Genomic DNA, 27,082 nt, shown 5'->3' with positions numbered 1-27,082 from the left:
TCTGTCCCAAGAGACTAGGGCCCTGCGGGACTTGACATCTTTCCGCAGGGCCTGCAAAACAGAGCTGCTCTGCCAGGTCTTTGGCCAAGGCGCAGTCTGACCCCCTCCTTTGGTAATCCTCATAGCACTCTAGCCCAATGGTTGCCATTAATTTGATTTTGAACTGATTTTAGAATGAATTGCTTTTAGAATGCATTTCAATTGATTGATTGTGATTTTATGTGAACTGTGTTGCTTTTATTGTTGTTGACCGCTCTGAGCCTGGCTTCGGCTGGGGAGGGCGGGATATAAAAATATATATATATTATCGTTATTTTGAGCGCCAAAGGAGGAACAGTTGAGGGAGCTGGGGATGTTTTCCTCAGAGAAGAGGAGACTTAAATGTGACAGGATAAATATCTGGAGGGCTGCCAGACGGAAAATAGAGCAAGCTTGCTTTCCTGCTGCTCCGGAGGGTAGGACCCGATCCAATGGATTCTAGATCAAGGGAAGTAATAGTGCCACTGTATTCTGCTCTGGTCAGACCTCACCTGGAGTACTGTGTCCAGTTCTGGGCACCACAGTTCAAGAAGGACACTGACAAACTGGAACGTGTCCAGAGGAGGGCAACCAAAATGGTCAAAGGCCTGGAAACGATGCCTTATGAGGAACGGCTAAGGGAGCTGGGCATGTTTAGCCTGGAGAAGAGGAGGTTAAGGGATGATATGATAGCCATGTTCAAATATATAAAAGGATGTCACATAGAGGAGGGAGAAAGGTTGTTTTCTGCTGCTCCAGAGAAGCGGACACGGAGCAATGGATCCAAACTACAAGAAAGAAGATTCCACCTAAACATTAGGAAGAACTTCCTGACAGTAAGAGCTGTTTGACAGTGGAATTTGCTGCCAAAGAGTGTGGTGGAGTCTCCTACTTTGGAGGTCTTTAAGCAGAGGCTTGACAACCATATGTCAGGAGTGCTCTGATGGTGTTTCCTGCTTGGCAGGGGGTTGGACTCGATGGCCCTTGTGGTCTATTCCAACTCTATGATTCTATGATTCTATGAAATTACTGGAATAGAGATTCCAACAACATCAAGAACTTTCTGGTAGTAAGGGGCGTTTGACAGTGGAACGGACTCCCTCTGGAAGTTGTGGACTCTCCTTCTTTGGAGGTTTTTGTGCAGTTGTTGGACAGCTATCTGTCAGGGATGCTTTGGCTGAGATTCCTGCATTTCAGGAGTTTGGACTTCCATGTTTTTAAGAAATTTCAAGCACAATACATGAGGTCCCAACGTGCAACGAGCCCAAAAGGAGTGTCAGGGTTGCGTGTGAGAACTGCACACCTATCGGGGAGGTTTATGCAATTTCTGCCCTAGACACACGCCCCCTACCCCGTGCCAGAGTAGGAACCCCGCACCCCCAAATCCTAAGAGCTTTCACCATTTCTCCTTCGGTGCTCCCGATCAAGAGGCCGCTTTTGAGTGACTTGCAGTGGCTCAAGCAGCCTCTCCAGGACATGGGCTCAGTGGTGTGCAGGTAGCAGCTGTCTCCCCATTGCATCCAGTGCCTTTTGCAGGATCTGCATGTCAGGGCTGTGGAGATAAAGCACAAGGGTTGGCGGGAGAGAGATATTCCGGAGGATTTCCGGAGGTTAAGCAGAGATGGAGAAGGTACAAAGAGGTGGCCGGGTTAGGTCCAAGGGCCCATCTCTTCTCCAAGCGGCCAACTAGTGTAGTGATCAGGTGGGATTGCTATGAGGAATTATAACAAATATAGAGTAAGCCATCTGTGTCAGCGATGAAAGCATTGCGTTGACTGGGTTTAAACTATTTTGATATGATTCTTGATCAATCCACACCTCTGCATCCCTGTTCCATTTCTCTTTCTTCACAAGTCATGTACACACTTAGACAGGCAGGCGTCCTTGGTCATCAAAGACAGTGGGCAGTTTCTTTGATGTAGCTTTTCTGATATGTTAATCTTAGGATGTTAATCTTAGGGCGAGGAAACAGGTCTCACATAAAGGTGATAATGATCACTGTCCTCCTGGCCTTCCTTCTTATCATGTGTATTGATTGTTTATGACCTCCGGGGTTGCTGAATGCACTCCTTTGTAGTTTTCATTTATTTACCCCAAAAGTATGCATGCCTAACTAGTGCTTGTAGTTTAACTTTGTCCCCATATGGGTTTGTTGAAATGCTCAGAAGAAATCTGATTGGTTCTTACGAACACTCTGTAAAAAGTTCTTTTGTGAATAAAACGACCTGGGCTGGAGGGTGGAGACAGGTTATTATACGCACCCTTCCCAGAGTCTTGCTGGTTCAAGCCTCTGTGTGTATTCTAATTAATCAGAGTTCAATCCTTCCCTTACTTTGAGAACGCCTCAAACTAGGTGCCCATTACTGGACATCCGCGAGCAGGATCCGAGCATGAGAGCAACACTCTCCAATCCTGCGGTTTCCAGAAACTGGCAGCATCCAGCCTCTGATCAGCTGCGTTTATTTTTTGAAACACACATGCAAAAACCCTGCGTTATATATTTTCACTGCACTGATTTCCACATTCGTTTTGCAGAAGAGCCGGATATGCGATGCTGGAAGGACGGGCAAGAGTGTTGGTATCAAGAAATCCCCTTTTGCACCCGGTAATTGCAGCAGTGAAATTTTTCATAGGGGAAAGCTTAGGCCAGAGGCACCAGCCTTCGAGGGCAATTGGTGGTGACGTGAGCAGGGGCAGATTTTGGTTTGATGAGGCCCTAAGCTACTGAATGTAATGGTGCCCTTGATATGTCCAGCTGTCCTTTGTCAACAACAAATTGTCACTGGTTTTTTGTGCTGAATATATGCTATTTTGTCATTGATGGACCTCATAGGTATCTCAAGCTATTTACCCATGTGGCCCTGCAACCAGTCCATGTCGAATGGAGGCACCCTATATAAAGAAAGGAGCAAACCAGTGATATTGTAGGGAGCAGGTTAGCAGGTGGGGCCCATGACTTACATCATAGGAGCCTAGACAACACAAAGCACTGTTGCTGTAGGTAGGTTTTATTGAATTTGTTTTTTATCTTATATTTTGGAAATGAACACCCAGTCATTTTTTTCCTTTAATTTTTTTGGGGGCCCCCCAAGAGAATGGAGGCCTAAACTATAGCTTGCTTAGCTTATACGCAAATCCACCATATAAGCTATACCGTGCAGTAGTCAGCAAACTTTTTCAGCAGGTGGCCGGTCCACCGTCCCTCAGACCTTGCGGGGGGCCAGACTATATTTTGAAAATAAAAGTGAACAAATTCCTATGCCCCACAAATAATCCAGAGATGCATTTTAAATAAGAGCACACCTTCTACTCACGTACAAACACGCTGATTCATGGACCGTCTGTGGGCCAGATTGAGAAGGCGATTGGGCCGGATCCGGCCCCCAGGCCTTAGTTTGCCTACCCATGAGCTATAGCGTATAAGCTAAACTGGGCATGAGCATTGTGCCTCCCCACTTAAGCTGGACAGAAATCTTCTCGGGCCTTGGGAAAGAGGTGCCAGGCTTTAATACTTCAGTGCTCTAATTTACCAGGAACATTTAGGGAACTAGCCTCGTACCCGTAGTCCCCTGACCGTGCACCACTGCATTATTGTCAAATTATTTTTTCCCTTTGCAGAGCACAAGTGATGTGGCATTCTAGTGACATCAATTCTCCCTGGAGCGAGCTGGACTGGGCTGGGCCTCGGATATCCCCGGAAGAGTCAGGAAAACCAGCGCCAGGAGGGTTGGCAAACCCTGGCTCCTCCACAGCCTGGCTGGGGAATTCAGAGGCTGGTGTCGCAGATCCAGACGCAGGGACTCCTCATAAGCGCACCTATTATGTACTGAGTTGAATAGGATCCAAAATGTGGCAGTCTGATTGGTTCTAAAACAATAGGATTCAGAATGCAGCAGTCTGATTGGTCCTAGAACAATAGGATTCAGAATGCAGCAGTTCTGATTGGTCCTAGAACAATAGGATCCAGAATGCAGCAGTCTGATTGGTCCACAGGAGCCACCCAATCCAGCTCTAGGTGGAAGTGAATCCGCAACCTGATTGGCCTACAGGAGAATCCCGGAATTAGCCAATCACATGGGGCCCATTGTGTAAATAATGTATATAAAGCAGATACTTTGAGGGGACTTCCATTCATTCCTCCTCACCACTATGAGCTGAATAAAGAGCATGAAATCCACTCTCGACTCCGAGCATATTTCAGCACCAGAGCTTCATTGATGAGAAGCAAGGGCTGCTTATTTGCCAGAGACTAATTGGTTTCGCCATTTTACCAATTCCCACTGGTTTCCCTGTTGCATCTCTCCTGCAATAACGATTGCCGCTATTGCTTTAATAAACAGGGGAAGAAAATATCGAGAGCTCTTCTCACTTCTGCCTTCTGCTTGCTGCTGAACGGCCATCTTCAGCCTCTTCTCTGAACGCTGCAGCAATTGAGATTCAGCAGTGATTTCTGTCGCCACGTGGGTGTCTGAAATGAAAACGTATTTCTCTCTGTGTTTTTTCAAAATAATAATAATAATAATTTTAACGGAGAAATCTGAGGGCTCCCTTGGACAAAAAGCAAGGACACCAGCCAGGAATACCAGAGCAAAACAGCAGCCAGTAGGCTTGGTCTTTATTGAAGTCTGTCGCGACAGGACTCCCACCTGCCACCAGGTGGAAAAAGATGGAAGCCCCGAACAAAAGAGAACCCAAACTTTTATTAGCTGCTAATCCCCATGTTACACTCCCCCCCCCAAACTACATCACTAATACATCACGGTTACATCTTGAAAGGGGAGGTCTGGTGGCAGGAATCTGAGCATCCTGGACTCTGCCCCATGGTTCCCCTTGCCCTCCAGCAAACACCCATCAAGTGTAACAAAAGAGATATTTACATTTCCCTGTTTCCCAGCCAAGTTAATCCCACCCTTTTGTCTTCGTCTGGGTTTGTTCTTTCTGGAATGGCTACCTGTCTGGCACTCAGGTATCAGGATGCCAGGGATTATCACTCAGGCAGAAGGGCTGCTGAGTAGATGAGCTCACATATCTAGATGAATTTCTAAAGTTTCCCTAGTGAGCCAGTACATAGATAAAATTACCAGTGAATTCTTACATTTGGTATCGTGCAGCAGAGGCCCTTTAAATAAATAGGAAGAAACTGTGATGGGGTGTTTTGTGGGGGCAAATCACAAATGTCACAAAAGCGATTGTGCTGATTTTGGTAGTGGGTTGCATGTGCATGATATCTGCTGCCCCAAACTATACATAAATTCCTGCAACAATAATAATAAATTTATTGAACTAGGGCAACAGAGCACATTCCTTCTGCGGATGTAAAGGTATGTTCTTGAAACTCTCCTGGCTGCCAGTCTTGTTAACTTGCCCTGGGACTGCAGAATAATAATAATAATAATAATAATAATAATAATAATAATAATAGTAGTAGTAGTAGCTATGTACTGAAGTTCTCACCCTGGGCCAGCAGGGGGATACTGCAGATAGTTATGCAAATGAAGGATTGAAAGTGACATTCAGTGATTGGATAGTTTTAGAAAGTTGCTACAGTAACATTGTACTGGAGCTCTATATAAGTAGGCTGACTGAGCTCTTCAGTTCAGTTCTGTTCTGGCCTCTGAACAAGAGCTGTTTGAAGAATCGCTGTGTCGTCTGATATGTTCACCCACAACTTAATAATAATAATAATAAGAAGAATAAGAATAAGAATAAGAATAATGCCCTTGAGTTCTGCAGTCCCAGAGCCAGTTAACGATAGAGAACGACGCGCTGCATCATGGATCATGCAGCCCAGCCCCTTTATGATTATTTCCACCCCAAACAGGGCAGCGGGTGCCCGCTCTAGGGCAGCGTGCAGGCCCCAGAGGAAGGGAGACCTGGGTTGGGGGTGTCGGAAGCCTCTTTCGAAGCCCCACCCCACCCTGGTACTCACAATTGTAAATCAAAATGAGAAGAGTGCAGAACAAGGCCAAGGAAATAGCCACCAAGAGCAGCGCCCAGATTTGCCACCAGGTGGAGATGCCCAAAATATCTGCGGAGGGAAAAAGAGAAGCATTAGAAGCACGCCCATTCTGCTTTTCCTGCCTGGCACGCCGAGGCCCCTGAAGAATTGCAGAATTCAGAGTGTGAAGGGGACCCTCAGAGGCCATCTAGTCCAACCCCTTGCAGTACAGGAACAAATACAGAAATGCAATAGTGTCATACCTCGGGTTGCAGACGCTTCGGGTTGCACTATCTCGGGTTGCGCGCTGTGATAGGAATTTTGAGGTCTTGGATATATGTTAAATGTTCATAAGTGTACCAACCAAGCATGCACATAGATCAGTACAGGAAGGCCAACCTGGAACCATTTTTATTCCTAAACTGAGCAAATGTTTTCTCTGCAAGTGGGAAAGCTCCCGTTGTCTCTTTCTTCACAAATCCTGTCTTAAGGGCACATTTATGATATGAATAGGGTGTGAGCCTGTGACCTGGCCCAGGAACTAAGTATTTATCACTACAAAAGACTGGCCAGGCTCCCCAGGAAATCCAATCAAGTGACCTGCCAGACAGGAGATACACAACAACAGGAGAAAAACAACATTTAAATTTCTGTTTCAGACCTGCCTTTTCTGTGCTGTAGGTATGATGTATCTGGGGGGTGGTCTTAGGTTACACCCCTTCTGTGATGTATGTATGATGTTTCTGGGGGTGGTCTTGATCTACAGGGTGGCAATTTCAAAAGGCTTTATAAGGCTTTGCGCGCCATTTTTCTGGGTTCCTCCTCTCTCCTGCGTGTGGTGAGTGAGGACCCTGTTGCAACAGATCGATAAAGATCAGGCTTACTAGCTGCTTTGCTTCTCAATATTCTCTGCTTGGCCTCTGTTATCTTCTCCTACCAATAGGGGCCAATAGGGAATATAAGGACTCTATATGGGCTCTTGGATACCCCATAAGGGAAAAGGGCATTTTTTGTTTACAACAGCACCGCGCTGAACCCAAAAGTATTGAAATGGGCTACTTCCGGGTTTCAGCACTTGCGCATGAACAGAAGCGCTAAATTGCACTTTGCGCATGCGCATAACAGCCGAATCGCACAGGCACCTGCGCAATTCGCGATGTTGCGGATTGCGGACGCTGCGGGTTGCAAACCTGCTTCCCGCACGGATCACGTTCTCAACCCGAGCGTCCACTGTATAGTTTTTTTTTTAAAAGGTGGGGGCATATCCTTCAACATTTCTCCGATGGAAACAGAGATGTCCTATTCAATAATAATAATAATAATAATAATAATAATAATAATAATAATAATAATAGTTTTACTATTTATAGCCCACCCATCTGACTGGGTTGCTCGAACTTTTTCTGGGAGGTTCCCAACATAGACGAAAACACAATAAACATCTAAAATCTTCCCTATATGTACGGGGGTGCCTTCAGACGGCTTGGGGGTCGCAAATCTCCATACCCCCCAGTATTTCTCTGATGCAAAATAGAAACGTCCTAAGGAAAAGGGGGATCAAATCAGAAACAGGGATTTTCAAAATCTGGGACTGTCCCTGGAAAATAGGGACACTTGGAAGGTCTGGAATCTCAGAACTGCAGAATGGGAAGGGGACCCCACAGGTCATCTAGTCCAGCCCACTGTAGTACGTAAACAAAGACATAAATATAATGTTGTTGGTTTTTGTATATATCAAAGGTAGTGGGCGAATTAAGCCAGGATGGGGCGCGGGGAACATCGTCCTAAAATCCCCACCCACTGGGACGCTGCTATTGTTACTTTCTGTTTTGCAGAGTTACCGTATTTTTCCATGTATAAGACTAGGTTCCCCCCCTCCTAAAAATATTGTCCAGAATTTGGGGGCATCTTATACACGGAGGCCATCTCTGCCCATTTTCTTAAACCGGAGTCCCCCCCAAATAGGGGTCTTCTTATACATGGGGGCGTCTTACAGACGGAAAAATACGGTAGCTGTATAATTCGGTATTTTCACAGGAGGAATTCTGCCTTCGGAGGGAGCCGTGTGAGGACCTGCTAAACTCAACCGAAATAAATAAAATTAACAAAGAGGACTGACGAAAGCCGGCAGCCGGTTCCAGACCACGGGCTTTAAATCAGCCTTCCTCAACCAGGCTGCAAAGAGCCAGGGAGGTAAAGCAAATAATGATAATGTGGATGTCTAATAATAATAATAATAATAATAATAATAATAATAATAATAATAATAATAATAAATTTATGCCCCGCCCTCCCCAGCCAAGGCCAGGCTCAGGGCGGCTAACAAGCAATAATAAAAACAAGTTGAATGAATACAACTTAAAAACAAGATTAAAATACAACATAAAATATTAAAATGCAGCCTCATCACAGGAGGAGAAAGGAAAAAGAAAAAAAGAAATGGAAAATAAATAAAAATTTATACCGCGGTACCTTGGTTTGGGTACGTCTTGGTTTGCATACATTTTGAATTACAAACATATCAAACCCGGAAGTGCGTGCCCCGGTTTCTGACCTTTTAAAAATTATTATTACAACCCATTTTGGGGGGGGATTACCGACAAATTTATTTGGGGAAGCCCCACTGGCGAAAGCGCGCCTTGGGTTACAACCCGTTTCGGTTTACGAACAGACCTCCGGAATGGATTATGGTTGTGAACCAAAGTACCACTGTATATATCAATCAATCAATCAATCAATCAATCAATCAATGCATGCTCCCCAGAGATCTTGGAGGGCGGTAAATGAAATAAAAAAAGCAAACCCCAAATATAAAAGCGAGGAATCTCAAGGGCCTCTGGGGATGCATGGCTGATCCTTGTCGCCAGGATCGCCCGCTGCCACGCTGGGGTGCGCGCCCCACCTGCCCCTCACCTGGGGGGCCGGGGATCCTGTCCTGAAGGGCCCCGGAGAACCAGGAGGGCCGGCTGGGGGGCTTGGGCAGCTCCCGGCGCAGCTGGGGCGAAGACTTGCTCCAGAAGGCCGGTCCTTTCGGGGGGGCCCTCACCTCCGCCGAGCGAGACTTGGCGCTCAAGACCTGGGACTTGGCCAGGAGGCTGGAGGCCGGGACCACCTTGGGCCCCGGGGGCCTGGGCTCCAGGGGCATCTCGGGGCCTCTGTGGGGCAAGGGCTGGGGGGGGGGGAGAGGCTTCAGGGACCCCTTTGCAAGGGGTGGGTGGGGGTCAGGAGATGGGGGCTCTTGCTGGGTGGCAGAGGGTGCCCCCTAAAAGCAGGGTGGCTGGGTGGGGGGGTCAGCCCGGGTCAGGCCTAGCTGGGGGTGGGTGGGGGGCACAGCCTGGCAGCGGGGGGGACGGGGGACGGGATTCAGACCCCGATTCTATTGATTCTTCCAGGTCTCAGATATCTATGGTTCCAGTTTTTAATGTCTTGATGTTTTAATGTATTCTTTAATGTAAGCCGGTCAGATGGGTGGGGTATAAATAAATAAGTTGTTGTTGTTGGGTATAAACAAACAAACAAACAAACAAACAAACTTGTTGTTGGGTATAAACAAACAAATAAATTGTTGTTGTTGGGTATAAATAAATAAATTGTTGTTGGGTATAAATAAATAAATTGTTGTTGGGTATAAATAAATAAGTTCTTGTTGTTATTATATTTATTACTCTGCTTTTTCCTTTTTTATATATATATAATTTTTATTGATTTTAACATCTATGGGGTGGGTTGAAAACATTGTCACCCTATATGAATATGATGTATAGATATCTACAGTTAAATCAGCAAAAATGTACAGAACTAAGGAAATGTAAAATAACAGATTTATTTTTCATATGTGGTGGGATTGTAAAATCATAAAGAAGTATTGGGAAATGATCTATAATGAAATGAAGAAGATGTTTAAAACAACATTTCCTACTAGGCCTTATAGGATAAACCAGGATTATAAAAGGACTTATTTATGTATGCAACTACGGCTGCTCGAATATTGCTAGCACAATATTGGAAAGAAGAAGGTGTGCCAGCCAAAGAAGATTAATGGAGTCAAATTAATGGAATATGCTAAAATGGCAAAAATGACAATGAAATTGAGAGGAAGAGACGGCAATGAATTGAAGGAACAATGGAATATTGCATATATACAGAAGCATTGTACACAGGTTAATACATTAGCAGGGTTTTAGGATTACTTGCAATTTTTTTAGGAGTGGACAATAGGCAATTCAAATGATTTTTAAAATTAAACCATGGGCATGCGGTATGTTGATAAATAATGGAACCAAGGAAGGGACTGGGGGAAGTCGATCTGTTTTTATTTTGTTTTGACGTTTTGTTGTTATTTTTGGAAAATTAATAAAATATTGAAACATGAACATGAAATTGATTACGGTCAGAGACCAGCTTGTGAAACACAAATGGAACTACAATCCCAATAGCAAAAAACAACAATATTTAAATTAATAAAATATTATAAAAAAGGAAAACATTGCCACCCCTTTCAAGGCTTCGGACTCCAGCAAGACTCACAAAGATGTATAAAAACAGATCAGCAATTTGCTGGAGGTGTAAAGATGGTAAATATGTGCATGTGGTGGGAATGCACAGCCATTAAAGAATTTTGGAATAACATCTATAATGAATTTAAAAAACCCTAAGTTTTCATTTAAGAAAAAAACCTGAAACCTTCCTCCTGGGAATAATGTCACCAGAAATCAGAAAAGAAATTAGACCACTTTTTATGTATACAACAGTAGCAGCCAGGATCCTAATTGCACGAAACTGAAAAAGTGACAAAACACCTACGATAAATGAGTGGCAGGTCCAAATGATAGAATATTTACAGATGGCCATGATGACAGGGAGAATTAGAGGTTATCCAAAACAGAAAGTACAGAAAGAATGGAAAATCTTTAAAGAGTATTTGGAAAAGCATTACAATAACAAATATCTCCTGGCAGAAATAGAACGATCCTTGTAAAACAACAAATATAATGTTTTTTTGATATCCAGCGAAAACAAAGGAAGAAATACAATAACATGGAACTGTGTGTGAAAATATTGTAGAAATAATAATACAATGAGTCTAATCGGAAGCCAAATGTGTTTGTTTTGTATTCTTTTTCCTTTTCCCCCTTCTTTTTCCTCTTCTTTTTCCTTTTTTTGTGTGTGTGTCTCCTTTCTTGGTCTTTCTCTTTTTGATATGTTAAGAAAGAGATAAAGAGATAAAAGTGTAATATGAAAACTTCAGTAAGTCGAAAGTGACGTTGTGTAATTTTCTATTACTATTTATATATTGTTAAAATAGGTTAATTGTAATGAATTGATGTAGGAACTGAAAAAATAAAATAAATAAAGCCGGGGAAGCCAAGGTTTCGGGACGTCCCAGAGAGCCATGTTGCCAAGGTTTCTTCATGGCCCGGGGTTGGGATGGATGACCCTTAGGGGTCCCACTTCCAAAAATCTTCTAGGATCCTTTAGATAAGTCCCCCCCCCCCACCTCTCAGGGACAGACCCCACAATAAGATGAGAAATTCAGGGGTCCCTTGGGGGGAAAGCGGGGACATTTTTAAATTTGAGAATGCGATGCAAGCGTCCGTCAAAACATGGCTGACGTGGTCTCACAAAATGGCTGCCGGGAGGCCATGAAGAGGCACAAAATGGCTGCCGTTTCTGGAAGGCGCCAAATGGCGTTTTGTGGCATTGAATGGAGTTTTTCCTCATGTTGCCCTTTTCTTCTCCCCACTCCCCACCCTTTCTTTTGGCATGGACATAAATAATAAAATAAAATAATCCAGAAAAACTCTCTCCTGCAACCCGGCCTTTGGCCTTTCACTGTTGTCGCTGGCCTTTTAGAAACCGGACGGTTTTGTTTTAAATAAATGCATTTCTTCCACTTTGCATTCCTTCATTCCATGCATCTTTTTAAAGGACTTTCCCTTCTTTGCTTTCGTGGGTTTTGCTGTGTAATTTTCTATTACTATTTGTATATTGTTAGAATAGGTTAATTGTAATGAATTGATGTAGGAAGTGAAAAAATAAAATAAATAAAGCCGGGAAAGCCAAGGTTTCGGGACATCCCAGAGAGCCATGTTGCCAAGGTTTCTTCATGGCCCGGGGTTGGGATGGATGACCCTTAGGGGTCCCACTTCCAAAAAATCTTCTAGGATCCTTTAGATAAGTCCCCCCCCCTCTCAGGGACAGACCCCACAATAAGATGAGAAATCCAGGGGTCCCTTGGGGGAAAAGCGGGGACATTTTTAAATTTGAGAATGCGATGCAAGCGCCCGTCAAAACATGGCTGACGTGGTCTCACAAAATGGCTGCCGGGAGGCCATGAAGAGGCACAAAATGGCTGCCGTTTCTGGAAGGCGCCAAATGGAGTTTTTCCTCACGTTGCCCTTTTCTTCTCCCCACTCCCCACCCTTCCTTTTGGCATGGACATAAATAATAAAATAAAATAAAATAATCCAGAAAAAACTCTCTCCTGCAACCCGGCCTTTGGCCTTTCACTGTTGTCGCTGGCCTTTTAGAAACCGGACGGTTTTGTTTTAAATAAATGCATTTCTTCCACTTTGCATTCCTTCATTCGATGCATCTTTTTAAAGGACTTTCCCTTCTTTGCTTTCGTGGGTTTTGCAAGCCTTATCTTCGCGGTGCAAGATAAGAGCAAGCGGCAAACCCCACGAACGAAACCACCGATTTCGTCTATTCATTCTTCATTTTATCGGTCGTTATGCATTTATTCACTCGTCATTATTTGTGGTTTATTTGTTTGCAATCGTCATTTATTGATTGATTGATTGATTGATTGTCACCATTCCTCACTTATTTATTTATTTATTATTTATTATTATTTATTTATTATTTATTTTATTGAATCTATTTCAATGCTCTCTCTCATTTAGGGAAGTTTTTAATGTTTGATGTATTTATCGTGTTTTTAATATTCAGTTGGGAGCCACCCAGAGTGGCTGGGGAAGCCCAGCCAGATGGATGGGGTATTAATAATAATAATAATAATAATAATAATAATAATAATAATAATTTAAACTTTTGTGTTCAACTTTAACCTAGTGTTGCTGAATTTTTTTGTTTGTTTTGGGGGGGTTGTTTGTTTTCCCGCCTTCTGTGGGGCCGCAGAAGTGCATTGTGGGAAACGTAGTCCCTCATCTGCCCCCCCTGCCAGATTTGAGGCCCTGAGGAGGCACCTGGGAATTTATTTTTGTGGGACCGGAGGGGTGCATTGTGGGAAATGGAGTCCGCCACCCCACCAGATTCCACGCCCTGAGGGATTTGCCTGCGCCTGGGAACTACAACTCCCATCCTGCCTCCCTTTCCCCAGCCTGAGGCTGCCCCCCCTTGTGGCTGTGCCCTGAAGCCCCCCAGGAAGAGGAGCCCCTCTTTCCAAGCAGGCCTTCCTGGGGAGTGGCAACCTGCTCCCTTTCCCCGGTGCCGAGTGCGAAAGGCGGGCGCCTTTAGGCCGCGGTTCAGCCTCGCAGGGTGCCTGAACCCTTTTTGGGGGGGCACGTGGGCCAAAAAAGACCCTCCTTGTCCCTCGGGAGGTTTATTTTGGGGGGGGGGTTGGGGCAGGTGCAGTCGCCGGAAGGCGTTCCCCGGAAAAACCATGCTCAACGTCGCCCGCTCGGCGCGCTCTTTCCGCTCTAACACTCCCGACAGGTCGCGGGTCACCATCGCCAGCAGGAAACGCCTGGAGGATGAAGAGGGTGAGGAGGAAGGTAGCCGAGCCTGTTGTAAACAAAAATTGCCCTTTTCCCTTATGGGGTACCCAAGAGCCCATATAGAGTCCTTTTGTGGGTTCTCTATCGGTAAGAGAAAATAACAGAGGCCAACCAGAGAATATTGAGAAGCAAAGCAGCTCGTAAGCCTGATCTTTATTGATCTGTTGCAACAGGGTGCTCCTCTTACACGTAGGAAAGGAGGAGGACCCCGAACCCAGGTGTGCCCGCCCTTATATAGACATTTTTAATTGCCTGCCCTGGAGCTCAAGACCAGCGCCAGAAACATCATACATACACAGAAGGGGTGTAACCCAAGACCACCCCTCAGATACATCACACCTACATCACAGAAAAGGCGGTCTACAGCAGAAATCTGAGTGCGTTGTTTATCTCGTCTGACGGGTTACCTGTTTAATGGTCACTTGATTGGATTGCCTAAATATTCCTTAAATTTCTTCCATTTTTCCTGATGTTCCTCCTCTTTCTGATCGTGGATTCTTTTTGGTCGGCCAGCTCCAAAAAGTCCAACATCTTCATCTGCCAGTCTTCCAATGTTGGTATTTCCTGTGATTTCCAATTTTGGGCAAGTAAAATCCTTGCTGCAGTTGTGGCATGCAAAAACAATCTAACATCTTTTTTAGGCAATCTACCCATGCTCTTATGGCGCAGAGCTCTCCGTCCTGGGGAAAAAGGCTGCCCTGTGGGCAATCTTCCACCATGCAGGCTGATAGATGAACTTCATTTTTGGGCACCTAGGCAAGAAATTCCGACTTTTGGAAAGGGTGCGTACCTTTTCCACGTTTCTCCGGCGAAAACGGGGGCGCCCTGTTCTGCGCCCGGAAGCTTCTCCCGCGTTTGATCTTGGCGCACACGTAGATGCCGTAGGCGCATTGACGCCGGCCACCTCCAGCCGGCTGCAACCTCTCCGCCTCGCCTCCCTCGCAGGGTTGTTGCAAAGGTGGCAAATGGGCAAGGGAAGGGGTCGTGTGCAACGCCTTCCACAGATAAATAAAGGTAAAGGGACCCCTGACCATTAGGTCCAGTCGTGGCCGACTCTGGGGTTGTGGCGCTCATCTCGCTTTCTTGGCCGAGGGAGCTGGCGTACAGCTTCCGGGTAATGTGGCCAGCTTGACTAAGCCACTTCTGGCGAACCAGAGCAGCGCACAGAAACGCCGTTTACCTTCCCGCCAGAGTGGTACCTATTTATCTACTTGCACTTTGACGTGCTTTCAAACTGCTAGGTTGGCAGGAGCAGGGACCGAGAAACGGGAGCTCACCCCGTCATGGGGATTCGAACCGCCGACCTTCTGATCGGCAAGTCCTAGGCTCTGTGGTTTAACCCACAGTGCCACCCACATCCCCTCCGCAGATAAATGGAATGAAATAAAATTTTAGCTGTGAGGTGTCAGGGAAAAAGGCAGGTAATAATAATAATAATAATAATAATAATAATAATAATAATAATAATAATAATAACTGTGAGAATGATCAAGAGAGAGTAAATCCTCAAAGGGAGTAGAACTTAGGTCAGAGTAAAAATCCTTAGGATTTCTTTTTTTTCTTTTTCTTTTCTTTTATTAATATATAAAACACATACATTTACACAATACACGTACACAACACACTACCTTATTTCCATAACACAAAACATACTTACATTACTCTATATAATACCTACCTATACTGTACATATCAACATACCTACACACTACCCCACACGGACACCCACCAAGTGACCTTCTTGTTACGCGACTTTATTTTTCCAACTAGTTTAAACACATTTCATTATTTCTTTAATCTCTTCTTTTATCTTAACTTTACTCTCCTTTCACTCTAATCATTTTCTGGATTCACGCAGTATCTGTCAGAAATTCTACTTTTTCCACATACGTTTTGATGTATTCCTTAAAGATAGCCCACTCCTTATTCACTTTTTGTAGATCTCCTCTTATCATTCCTGTTACTTTGGCAATATGGAAGTATTCCATCATTTTAGATAGCCAGTCTGTTTTAGTTGGGACGCTGCTGCTTTTCCAGTTTTTGGCAATCAATAACCCTGCCGCTGTAGTTGCATACATAAACATTGATCTGACCGTTCTTTTTATTTCCTCTGACATGATACCTAGGAGAAAGGATTCTGGTATTTTTCCTTTTTTTATAAGATATTTATTAAAGTTTTTAAGATATTACAATAAAAATGGGAAAAAATACAAGAAAAAATACAAAATAAAAACAGTTAAAAACGCCTTAATTTTCCGTTGCATATTTTTCTTACACTTATTTCCCCAGACCTCCTTATACCTCCCTTTTTTGTATTCCACTTCAATTTGTTAGTTCAGCAAATCCTTGCCATTAAGCTTTTACCCATCTATAAACCTTTTTTTCATGTCTCTTAAAGCATTACAGCTGGAAACCACTTAATTTCTATCCAACATCATTCTAACATTCATTAATTTCAGAAAAGAAGGTTCCCTCTCTTCCCAAGGGGTTCTTTACTCTCCAGATGTCCACTAAGTCCATATTGTCTGTCATCTCAAAGAATGTTTTCGGTAATCTACCATCCTTAGTAACTACCTGTCTTTGTGCCTTATCCATATTTGGGATTCTGGTATTTTTCCAAATGAAAATCTAAACATCTTTTTCAGTTCGTTATAGATATTTCCCCAGAATCCCACTATCTCTTTTCACTCCCACCACATATGTAGAAAGGTTCCTGCCCCATTGTTGTAACTCCAACATACATTACTACAGTTTTTGTACATTTTTGCCAATCTGGCAGAAATCCTTAGGCTTTCAGTGTAAGGCTGCACAGTCTTTACCCAGCTACACGGGAGTAAGCTCTGTCAAATACTGTGGGACTTACGTTTGAGTTGACCTATAAAGGCTTGACAAGAAAGGAATCGACACCCCTAAGAAATGGTTGCCTGTTAAATAAAGAATTTAAGGTGACCTTTTCCTTCGAAATTGTAGGAAGGGCTTTCGATCGCTGCAGGTATTTTATTTTCAGGGTAAAGGGGACTCTTTTTTTAAAATAATATAATAATTTTTTATTTATTTTTGCTGGAGAAGCTTCCTGATGTAGAATAGGATGTCCCAATTTTCTCCGGAGAAATGTTGGAGCGTATGTGGCAGGGAGACGTTTATCCCGGCCTATTGGAGCGCGTTGGAGCCTTTCGTGCCCAGTATACCAGTGCGAGATACTGGGTTTTTTGTGCGTGCAAACTGGGCGGGTGGAACTGACCCATTTGGAAACCTGAGGTTGCATTTGCGGAAATGTGGGCTGATCCATCAGGGCTCTCCTCCTGCTCAGATCCGTAAGCAGAGGGGGCACCTCGTGAGTTACAACGCAGGGCATGTGGCGGACCCGAGCATCAGGAAACCAAAACCATGCACCATTTCTAGCTCTCTGTATACAGATAGGTAGCCGTGTTGGTCTGCCATAGTCAAAATAAAAAAATTCCTTCCAGTAGCACCTTAAAGACCAACTAAGTTAGTTCTTGGTATGAGCTCTCGTGTGCATGCACACTTCTTCAGATACACTGAAACAGAAGTTGCCAGATCCTTCTATATAGTGAGAAGGTGGGGAGGGGTATTACTCAGAAGGGTGGTGGGAATGGGAGATTGGCAGATAGCTGAGATGAGCCTGTTGACGACTCTTAACGACTGCAATAGGTCTTACAGGAAAAGGCAAGGGGTGAGAAGGTGAGAAATGGCTTAGTCATGTATAATGAGATAAGAATCCAATGTCTTTGTTCAGACCAGGTCTCTCTATGGTTTTAAGTTTGGTAATGAGTTGCAATTCAGCAGCTTCTCTTTCCAGTCTATTTCTGAAATTCCTTTGTAGTAAAACAGCTACTTTGAGATCTTGTATAGAATGTCCTGGGAGATTGAAGTGTTCTCCTACTGGTTTCTCTGTTTTGTGATTCTTGATGTCAAGAACTAACTTAGTTGGTCTTTAAGGTGCTACTGGAATGATTTTTTTTTTTAGCTCTCTGTATGTTTACGATGGGCCGAACCCGGAAACTTTGGAGCTCTTCCATCTAGCCCAGTGTTGCCAACTCAGACTGGCAGCAGAGGGGAGCATTTCACATCATATGCTGCCAGCTGCCAGGATCAAACTTGAGTCCTGCATGCAGCCCATGCGCTTGGCCGTATCTCCCTCCCTCGCCATATCTCGGCGGCTTGAGATGCCTGCGTACCTTCATTCTCAAGAGACCAATCTCCCTGGCAACCTGGGATTTCCTCCTCTCACACCTGTCTCTTTCCTTCCCATTTCCAAGAAACCAGCTACTGGCGCTCGGCCACCTTTGGGGTCCTGCTCAGCTCTGCCATTCTGGCCACGCTGGTGACACTCATGTCCTTCCAAGGTAAGGGAGCGAGAGGCTGCCCGTGTTCCTTCACCTTAAAGAAAAACACGAACCTCATTTTTGTGTTGGCTTAAGGCATGGGTAAGCAAACTAAGGCCCGGGGGCTGGATCCTGCCCAATCGCCTTCTCAATCCAGCCCGCGGATGGTCCGAGAATCAGCGTGTTTTTACATGAGTAGAATGTGTATTTTTATTTAAAATGCATCTCTGGGTTATTTGTGGGGCATAGGAATTCGTTCATTATTTCCCCCCCAAAATATAGTCTGGCCCCCCACAAGGTCTGAGGGACAGTGGACCGGCCCCCTGCTGAAAAGGTTTGCTGACCCCTGACTGAAGGCATGGGTAGGGGAACTAAGGCCCGGGGGCCGGATCCAGCCCAATCGCCTTCTCAGTCCAGCCCACAGACAGTCCGGGAATCAGTGTGTTTTTACATGAGTAGAATGTGTGCTTTTATTTAAAATGCATCTCTGGGTTATTTGTGGGGCATAGGAATTCGTTCATTATTTCCCCCCCCCCAAATATAGTCTGGCCCCCCACAAGGGATTTAAATTAAATTTAAATTTTTTTTTTTAAAAAATGCACCAAGTAGGAATGCACGCAAGTAGGAATGGGATCAGGGCTGCTTCGATGGGAAGGGAGGCGTCACGCTGCCTAACTGAGAGCTACTTGCCCCCTATTGCTTTCACACAAGTAGGAATGGGATCGGGGCTGCTCCGACAGGCAGCGCAAAGCCTCCCTTCCCAGCTGAGGGATCCCAACCCAAGAAGCCATGCGCGCCTCCCCGCCTCCTGCTCCTTCCCCTTTCGGAGGAGAAATAGAGATGGCTACAGCTAGAGCGGTGCCAGGGAGGTGCCGCCTGCGATGTTTCCTGCAATGGAAAGGGACTTGGGCTTCTCCTGTGCCCGTCTGCGCACAGCCCCTCCCGGGAAAGGCCCTCTCTGCCCCAAGTAATTCCTGACTCCGCAGCGAGGCTGCATCGCCACGTGGAGCTGCCCAAGCCGAAACGATTGCGTGCCCCGCTGCTCGCTCTGTCTGCAGCGCCAGGGCAATTGCTGGGCGCCGGCAGGCCGGGTTTAGAACCCTGGTGAGCCTGATCCAGCCCAGGGGCCGTAGTTTGCCGACCCCTGTTATAAACCGTGAGATCCTTCTGGGTCATCGGGGCAGGGTTAGGTCATTGTTATGTACTGAGTTGAATAGGATCCAAAAGGCAGCAGTCTGATTGGTTCTAAAACAATAGGATTCAGAATGCAGCAGTCTGATTGGTCCTAGAACAATAGGATTCAGAATGCAGCAGTCTGATTGGTCCTAGAGCAATAGGGTCCAGAATGCAGCAGTCTGATTGGTCCACAGGAGCCACCCAATCCAGCTCCAGGTGAAAGTGAATCTGCAACCAGATTGGCCTACAGGTGAATCCTGGAATTAGCCAATCACTTGGGGCTCATTGTGCAAATAATGTATATAAAGCAGACATTCTGGGGGAACTTCCATTCCTCCTCACCACTATGAGCTGAATAAAGAGCATGAAATCCATACTTGACTCTGAGTATATTTCAGTCATCAAATGAACCAATGGGTCCAAAACCAGGGATGCTTCTTCACCATAGCTGTCAAGTATTCCCTGTTCTTGTGAGGAATCCTATTCAGAATAAGGGAATTTCCCTTAAAAAAGGGAAAATGTTGACAGCTGTGTTCTTCACAGAGGCAGCCCGTGCTTCTCAGGGGCTTTGTGAGAATGGCACGGATGAATTTGGGTCTACAATCTACTCAACCTGTCTTGTCTTTGGTTCTCTTTTGAAGTGGACGAGCTGTCGAAACAGGCAGAGAGTCACAAGGACGTGATGGAGCTACAGATCATCATCCTGACTGAAATTCTGAGGCAGCTACAGATTGGCAAAGGTAGATGTGGGCATTGTTTTGTCTCCCCCCCACCCTTCTCTTAAACCAGTTTATTCATTTGTTCATTTTTAAAAAAATAAATCGTATCACAGGAGAAACAACGGGCAAGGATTGCAGATGGGAAAAGTTTTTAGTAAGAAGGTAATTATTGGTGCCGGAGCTAGTGATTTATCCATTTACAGATAATGTATAATATATAGAACACTCTGGACAGAATAGTTGTAATTTGCAGTAAAAGGAAACACAAACCAATAAAGAACCGTGGAGATCTTCTGATCTCCTTGCACCTCCTGGCACCTCCAGCTATTGCAACAAACATCTCCAGGGCCGGATTTCGGTTTGATGAGGCCCTAAGCTCCTGAAAGTAATGGGGCCTTTTATATGTCCAGCTGTCCTTTGTCCACAACAAATTGTCTCTGATTTTTGTATGTTGAATAAATGCTATATGGTCATTGATGGATCTCATAGATATCTCAAGCCATTTGCACATGACAAAAAATGTATTTTATCAAAGTAATTGTTGAATTGAAATACAATTAAGAAGATCGTGAAGCTGACAGATCGTGAAGCTGAGGCTCCAAGACTTTGGCCACCTCATGAGAAGAGAAGACTCCCTGGAAAAGACCCTGATGTTGGGAAAGATGGAGGGCACAAGGAGAAGGAGACGACAGAGGACAAGATGGTGGGACAGTGCTCTTGAAGATGCCAACATGAGTTTGACCAAACTGCGGGAGGCAGTGGAAGACAGGAGGGCCTGGCGTGCTGTGGTCCAGGGGGTCACGAAGAGTCGGACACGACTAAACAACTAAACAACAACAACATATTAATAGTGAAATACAAGTAAGAAGAAGTACAGTGGACGCTCAGGTTGCGAACGTGATCCATGCGGGATGCATGTTCGCAACCTGCAGCGGCGCATGGGCGCATGGGCTGGTTGCGTTTTGGCACTTCTGCGCATGCACAAAGAGCAATTTAGTGCTTCTGCACATGCGCGGCCGCTGAAGCCCGGAAGTAACTCGTTCCAGGTTTTGGCGTGTCTGTAACCCGAAAAAGCTCAACATGAAGCGTCTGTAACCCGTGGTATGGCTGTATATTAATAGTAAAATAATTACTAAGCTCTAACTGTATGTAGATTTTATTTTATTTTTATCTTATATTTTGGAAATGTATACCCAGTTTTTTTCCCCATTAATTTTTTTGGGGGCCCCCAAGAGAGCGGGGCCCTAAGCTATAGCTTGTTTAGCTTATACGTAAATCTGGCACTGCCTGTCACCATTTCGGCACATTCAGGGGTAGGGAAGGGGGATAAATGATACTTCTGTACAACTGTCAAGCTTTTCATGCACAACCCCCCCCCCCCTTTAGCTATCAACTGCAGCGTGTGCAAGATGCAGTGGCTGCAGCACAAAGATTCCTGCTACCTTTTCCGAGAAAGGAAGATGGGCTGGCGTTCCAGCATGGGCTTCTGCAGAGATGAGTTCTCCTCCCTGGCCGTCATCCACAAGGACACAGAACAGATGGTACAGGGGCTTGTCCGTTTTGCTGCGGGGATGGAGATGGGCAAGGCTCGATAGCTTCAGGGTCCCCCCCTCCCCATCCCTCACCCCCATATCACCTAGCAGTAGTTCAGCTGTGCCCCCACCATATACCGTATTTTTCGCTCTATAAGACACATGTTTTCCCCTCCTAAAAAGTAAGGGGAAATGTGTGTGCATCTTATGGAGCAAATGCAGGCTGCGCAGCTTTCGCTGAAGCCAGGAGAGCAAGAGGGATCGGTGCACACGGATCCCTCTTGCTTTCCTTGCTTCGCTTTGCTGGAGAGGCGCTGCGCAGCTTTCCCTCTCAGCACAGCGCCCCTTCAGCAAAGCGGAAGGAGAAGCGGAGCTTTGCTGGAGAAGCGCTGTGCAGAGAGGGAGAAAATATTTCTTTTCTTGTTCTCCTCCTCTAAAACTAGGTGCGTCTTATGGTCGGGTGCGTCTTATAGAGCGAAATATACAGTTTTATACCTTTAAAGCAACTCATTTGATGACTGGACTGTGTCCTTAGAGAACAATCCGTGGTTTTTTTAAAAAACAGAAACTCGATAGGTACTGTTACAAGTAAAAATACCAATCTCAAGGCCTGAAGCCCTAAACGGCCTCAGTCCGGTATACCTGAAGGAGCGTCTCCACCCCCATTGTTCTGCCCTGGAGACTGGGGTCCAGCTCTGAGGGTCTTCTGGTGGTTCCCTCCCTGCGGGAAGCCAAGTTACAGGGAACCAGGCAGAGGGCCTTCTCAGTGGTGGCACCCGCCCTGTGGAACGCCCTCACTTCAGAGGTCAAGAAAATGGGAGGTCAAGAGGATCTCCGCGGGAGTGATCTGGCCTTGCCGACTCCTGCCTTATTGCTTTCTGCCATCCCTTTGCTCCTCCCCTCCCGTTTTTTGCTGAGCTGGTTGCTAGGGAAGAGAGGCAGATTTCTCTTGCCAGAGTCTTGAACTGACAGCTCACATACTCGGGCTTTTGAACATTAGGTTGAAGGGCAGTGGTGTAACTCCCCTCCTGAAGGCAGGGTGCTTGTGGCTTTGCCTTGCAGAACTTCCTGAGGTTTGAATCAAAGAAACATTTCCGCCAGCGCCACGGCAAGAGTCAATACTACAAATTCTGGATGGGCCTGACGTACGACATCGTCACGAAGCAATGGAAATGGGCAGATGGCTCTCTCTATAACCCCAAAATGTAAGTGACTCTGGCACCCCCATACTCCCTAACTCATTTGTCACAAGATTGGGTAATCATTATTAAGCTATATTTCATTATTAATATTATTATATTTATGATTTTCAATTATATACATTTCAGTACAGTGGTACCTTGGTTTAAGAACAGCCCTGTTTACTAACTATTGGGTATGCAAACTCAGCAAAACCGGAAGTAGTGTCCCGGTTTGCGAAAAGAAGCCGAACGGTGGAAGGGCACTGGCGGCGGGAGGCCTCATTAGGGAAAGCGCACCTTTGTTGTTGTTGTTGTTTAGTTGTTTAGTCGTTTAGTCGTGTCCGACTCTTCGTGACCCCTTGGACCAGAGCACGCCAGGCACTCCTGTCTTCCACTGCCTCCCGCAGTTTGGTCAAACTCATGCTGGTAGCTTCGGGAACACTGTCCCACCATCTCGTCCTCTGTCGCCCCCTTCTCCTTGTGCCCTCTATCTTTCCCAGCATCAGGGTCTTTTCCAGGGAGTCTTCTCTTCTCATGAGGTGGCCAAAGTCTTGGAGCCTCAGCTTCAGGATCTGTCCTTCCAGTGAGCACTCAGGGCTGATTTCCTTCAGAATGGATAGGTTTGATCTTCTTGCAGTCCATGGGACTCTCAAGAGTCTCCTCCAGCACCAGAATTCAAAAGCATCAGTTCTTCGGCGATCAGCCTTCTTTATGGTCCAGCTCTCACTTCCATACATCACTACTGGGAAAACCATACCTTTTACTATACGGACCTTTGTTGGCAAGGTGATGTCTCTACTTTTTAAGATGCTGCACCTTTAACATGTTAAAAAACACGTTTTAACATTTCAAATCTCGACTTCCTTCCCTTTCTTTCTGCAGCTCCTTATTTTTTTAAAAAATATATATATTTTCTGCATATTCCAAATTAACTTAATTTCCTCATTTATTCATCTGCTTTAAATATATACTCTTATAAAACTGGAGGTTATTATAATAATCCCGTCCGTGTTCTTGTCTGTTTACAGTTTACAGTGGTACTTTGGTCCTTGAACAGAATCCGTTCCGGGAGTCCGTTTGCCTCCCGAAACTATACAAAAACCAAGGCGCGACTTCCGTTTGGCTGCAGGAAATTCCTGCACTCAAGTGGAGGCCACGTCAGACGTTCGGCTTCCAAAAATCGTTCGCAAACCGGAACACTTACTTGCGGTATTTGGGAGCCGATTTGTTCAGCAGATAAGCTGTTTGAGAATCAAGGTACCACTGTACTTGTAAATATTCAATAAACCATGAGGTGGGGGGGGGGCAGTGGGAGGAGGCCGGCTCCGTGCAAGGCGGTGGAGAATAAATAATAATAATAATAATAATAATAATAATAATAATAATAATATCTTTATTGTCATCGCCCCCTTCGGGGACAACGAAATTACTTGACTGCTCCATAAAAACACTAATTAAACAATACAGTATAATACAGCAAGGAAGATTAGATGACTTTCAAAGTTCGGGCTTCCCATTCAGGGCCGAGATCGCTCTGGAGAAGAAGCTGTTCTTAAGATGGCTCGTTCTTGTCTTCATCGTCCTGTATCTCCATCCCGACGGCAAGAGCTCGAAGAGACAGTGACCAGGATGCGATGGATCTTTTACTATGTCCAGTGCCTTCCTATGGCACCTTGTGGCATAAATCTGCTCTAAGGTGGAGAGTGGGCAGCCAACAATGCTCTCTGCTGCCTTAACAACCCTGCACAGCCCCATCCTGTCCTGGGTAGTACAGCTTCCGTACCACACACATAAGCCATAAGTGAGCACGCTCTCAATGGCACAGTGATAGAAGGCAAGCAGCAGTTTCTGCGGAAGATGGTTTTTCCTTAGTATTCTCAAAAAGTACAGTCTCTGCTGCGCCTTCTTCACAAGCCCCCTTGTGTTGACACTCCAGGACAGATCCTCTTGTAATTCAATGCCCAAAAATCTGAAGCAGGGGAAGGAGGGAGGGATGCTGGAGGGGGCAGCAGTTGCAGTGTGTAGCCTCGAGCGAGGGGATCTTTCAAGGTAGAGTGGACAGGGGGAGCAATGATAGAGTCACATCTATTATCGTATTTTCCGCTCCATAAGACGCACCAGACCATAAGACGCACCTAGTTTTTGTAAGATGAAAACAAGAAAAAAAAATATTCTGATTCCCAGAAGCCAGAACAGCCAGCGGCATTGCTGCGATCCCGCTGGCTGCCCTGGCTTATGGGATAGCCGCGTGCAGCTTCTCCCGGGCAAGGGGAGTCTTCATCCCCTGCCCAGGAGAGGCTGCGCACAGCTAAGGCTCCCCCAAGAGCCGCACTCCCTTTAAAGAGCGTGCGGAGCGTGTGTGCGGGGGGTTCCCTCTTGGGGAAGAGGAAAAGCCCCCAAGAGCCGCACACACGCTCCACACGGCTCTTTAAAGGGAGTGCTGATCAGAGCCTCCCGCCTGCATTCGCTCCATAAGACGCACACACATTTCCCCTTACTTTTTAGGAGGGGAAAAGTGCGTCTTATTGAGCGGAAAATACTGTATGCGCAGAGCTTGGGATGCAAGCACACACCACGCAGCCGAGGAGGTGGTGTGTTGCGGAGCCAGCGGAGAGAGCTCTGGACCACGGGAAAGCACCCGAAGCCTTCTCGCCTCCAATGGGCACTGGAGGTGCGCTCCGCCTCGCTTACCTCCTCTCCGCCTGGCGCCCTCCACTGCTTGGCACGCTGGCTCGCTGTGCCACCACGCCCGATGGTAAAGACGGCCCTGCATAGAAATAAAAGGCTGTCCACAATATCTTTGCTTAGTTTTATTTTCAAAAATGTAACCGTCAAAAACTGCAAGCCATCACTCCTCCTCACCAGCAGCATACAAAACATTTACAGTGGTACCTTGGGTTACATACGCTTCAGGTTACATACGCTTCAGGTTACAGACTCTGCTAACCCAGAAATATTACCTTGGGTTAAGAACTTTGCTTCAGGATGAGAACAGTGTGGTGTAGTGGTTAAGAGCGGTAGTCTTGTAATCTGGGGAACCAGGTTCGAGTCTCCGCTCCTCCACATGCAGCTGCTGGGTGACCTTGGGCCAGTCACACTTCTCTGAAGTCTCTCAGCCCCACTCACCTCACAGAGTGTTTGTTGTGGGGGAGGAAGGGAAAGGAGAATGTTAGCCGCTTTGAGACTCCTTAAAGGGAGTGAAAGGCGGGATATCAAATCCAAACTCTTCTTCTTCTTCTTCTTCAACAGAAATCGTGCTCCGCGGCGCAGCAGCAGCAGGAGGCCCCATTAGCTAAAGTGGTGCTTCAGGTTAAGAACAGTTTCAGGTTAAGAACGGACCTCCGGAACGAATTAAGTGCTTAACCTGAGGTACCACTGTAATCAACTTAAATACAGTTTTCAAATAATCAGTTATCCTATCACATCCCTTCCTGCATCTGGTGCAGAAAGTAAACTCCCCGTTTAATTAGTCAGTCAAGAGACCGCAGGTGTGCATAAGTGCATAACTTACGGAATATGCAGATGAAATATACTCAGAGTCGCAAAGTGATTTCGTGCTCTTTATTCAGCTCATAGTGGTGAGGAGGAATGAATGAAAGTCCCCTCAAAGTATCTGCTTTATATACATTATTTACACAATGGGCTGCACATGATTGGTTAATTCTGGAATTCTACTGTAAGCCAATCAGGTTGTGGATTCACTTATATCTGGAGCATGATTGGGTGGTTCCTGCCAACCAATCATACTGCTGCATTGTTCTTGGACCAATCAGACTGCTGCATTCTGAATCCTATTGTTCTAGGACCAATCAGACGGCTGCAATTTGGATCCTATTGTTCTAGGACCAATCAGACTGCTGCAGTTTGGATCCTATTCAACTCAGTACATAACAATGGGAATATGAGGGAAGACCAGGGGAGGCGGAGGAGAGTATGGAAAATTGTTAGAGAAATATTGTTAGAGGATGTATACATGGAAAAAACAATTAATTATTTTTTTAAAAAGAGAGAGAGAGAGGGACCACAGGTGTGCAGCTAAGTAGGTCAAAGTGCAAACATGCACCTCTGAGTAGCACCATTGACCTTAAGATAAAGACAAACCAACATCTTCTCCCTTTCTGTGTTGCAGGCATGGGAAGCTGCCGCCCAAGGGCTGCGCCTACCTCCAAAACGGATCGCTTTTCTCCCAGGAGTGTGAGGAATTGGCTTACGTCATGTGTCAGACGGCGCTCCGAATTGGCTGGAGTTGAGCAGCTGTGGAGGGGCTGGAAGAGGAGAAGGAGGCGCAGAAGCTGGTGTGGGTATGTGGTTGTGATCCCAGCTTCCCGACAGATCAGGACCCCCTCCTCTCCCCCATCTCACGGCAATGTTGTGGCCGTTTCCCTTCAGAAGTCCCCAGAACGTTACAGTAAATAAATTTCCATTTCTCAGAA

The 27,082-nt window shown here is 45.7% G+C and overlaps 3 protein-coding genes across 4 annotated transcripts in view; 2 read left to right on the top strand and 1 right to left on the bottom strand.

Moving 5' to 3' along the window:
• LOC310686988 (C-type lectin domain family 1 member B-like) overlaps nucleotides 1–9,258 on the bottom strand; it is a 12,049-nt gene extending 2,791 nt beyond the window's left edge. Inside the window, exons 1-4 of the mRNA XM_083461584.1 lie at nucleotides 8,870–9,258; nucleotides 5,948–6,046; nucleotides 4,388–4,486; nucleotides 1,419–1,570 (exon numbers count right to left, since the gene is read on the bottom strand). Of these exons, the coding sequence (XP_083317710.1) occupies nucleotides 1,419–1,570; nucleotides 4,388–4,486; nucleotides 5,948–6,046; nucleotides 8,870–9,101 (582 nt within the window). The 5' untranslated portion in view covers nucleotides 9,102–9,258. The remainder of the gene's footprint in view (nucleotides 1–1,418; nucleotides 1,571–4,387; nucleotides 4,487–5,947; nucleotides 6,047–8,869) is intronic.
• The window catches only part of LOC310688141 (cadherin-related family member 5-like), a gene marked incomplete at its 5' end in the record, with an annotated part of 153,446 nt that overhangs the window by 75,166 nt on the left and 51,198 nt on the right, over nucleotides 1–27,082 (top strand). The gene's annotated exons all lie outside the window — the stretch shown is intronic.
• LOC310687003 (oxidized low-density lipoprotein receptor 1-like) lies at nucleotides 8,083–27,082 on the top strand. Of its 2 annotated transcripts, XM_083461616.1 has the most exons (7): nucleotides 8,083–8,149; nucleotides 13,547–13,680; nucleotides 17,976–18,062; nucleotides 19,859–19,957; nucleotides 21,323–21,477; nucleotides 22,531–22,673; nucleotides 26,779–27,082. In XM_083461616.1, exons 2-7 carry the CDS (start codon nucleotides 13,581–13,583, stop codon nucleotides 26,897–26,899), a joined length of 705 nt encoding a protein of 234 aa, XP_083317742.1. In that variant the 5' UTR covers nucleotides 8,083–8,149; nucleotides 13,547–13,580; the 3' UTR covers nucleotides 26,900–27,082. The 2 variants fall into 2 exon arrangements, with proteins under 2 accessions (XP_083317742.1, XP_083317741.1); XM_083461615.1 differs by lacking the exon at nucleotides 8,083–8,149 and having other exon boundaries at nucleotides 13,146–13,680.

This window comes from Podarcis liolepis (genome assembly GCF_965112155.1).
Source record: "Podarcis liolepis genome assembly, chromosome: 10".
NCBI lineage: Eukaryota > Metazoa > Chordata > Lepidosauria > Squamata > Lacertidae > Podarcis > Podarcis liolepis.
Note: the sequence above shows the minus strand (reverse complement) of the source record. Positions and strands in the feature narration are given on the sequence as shown.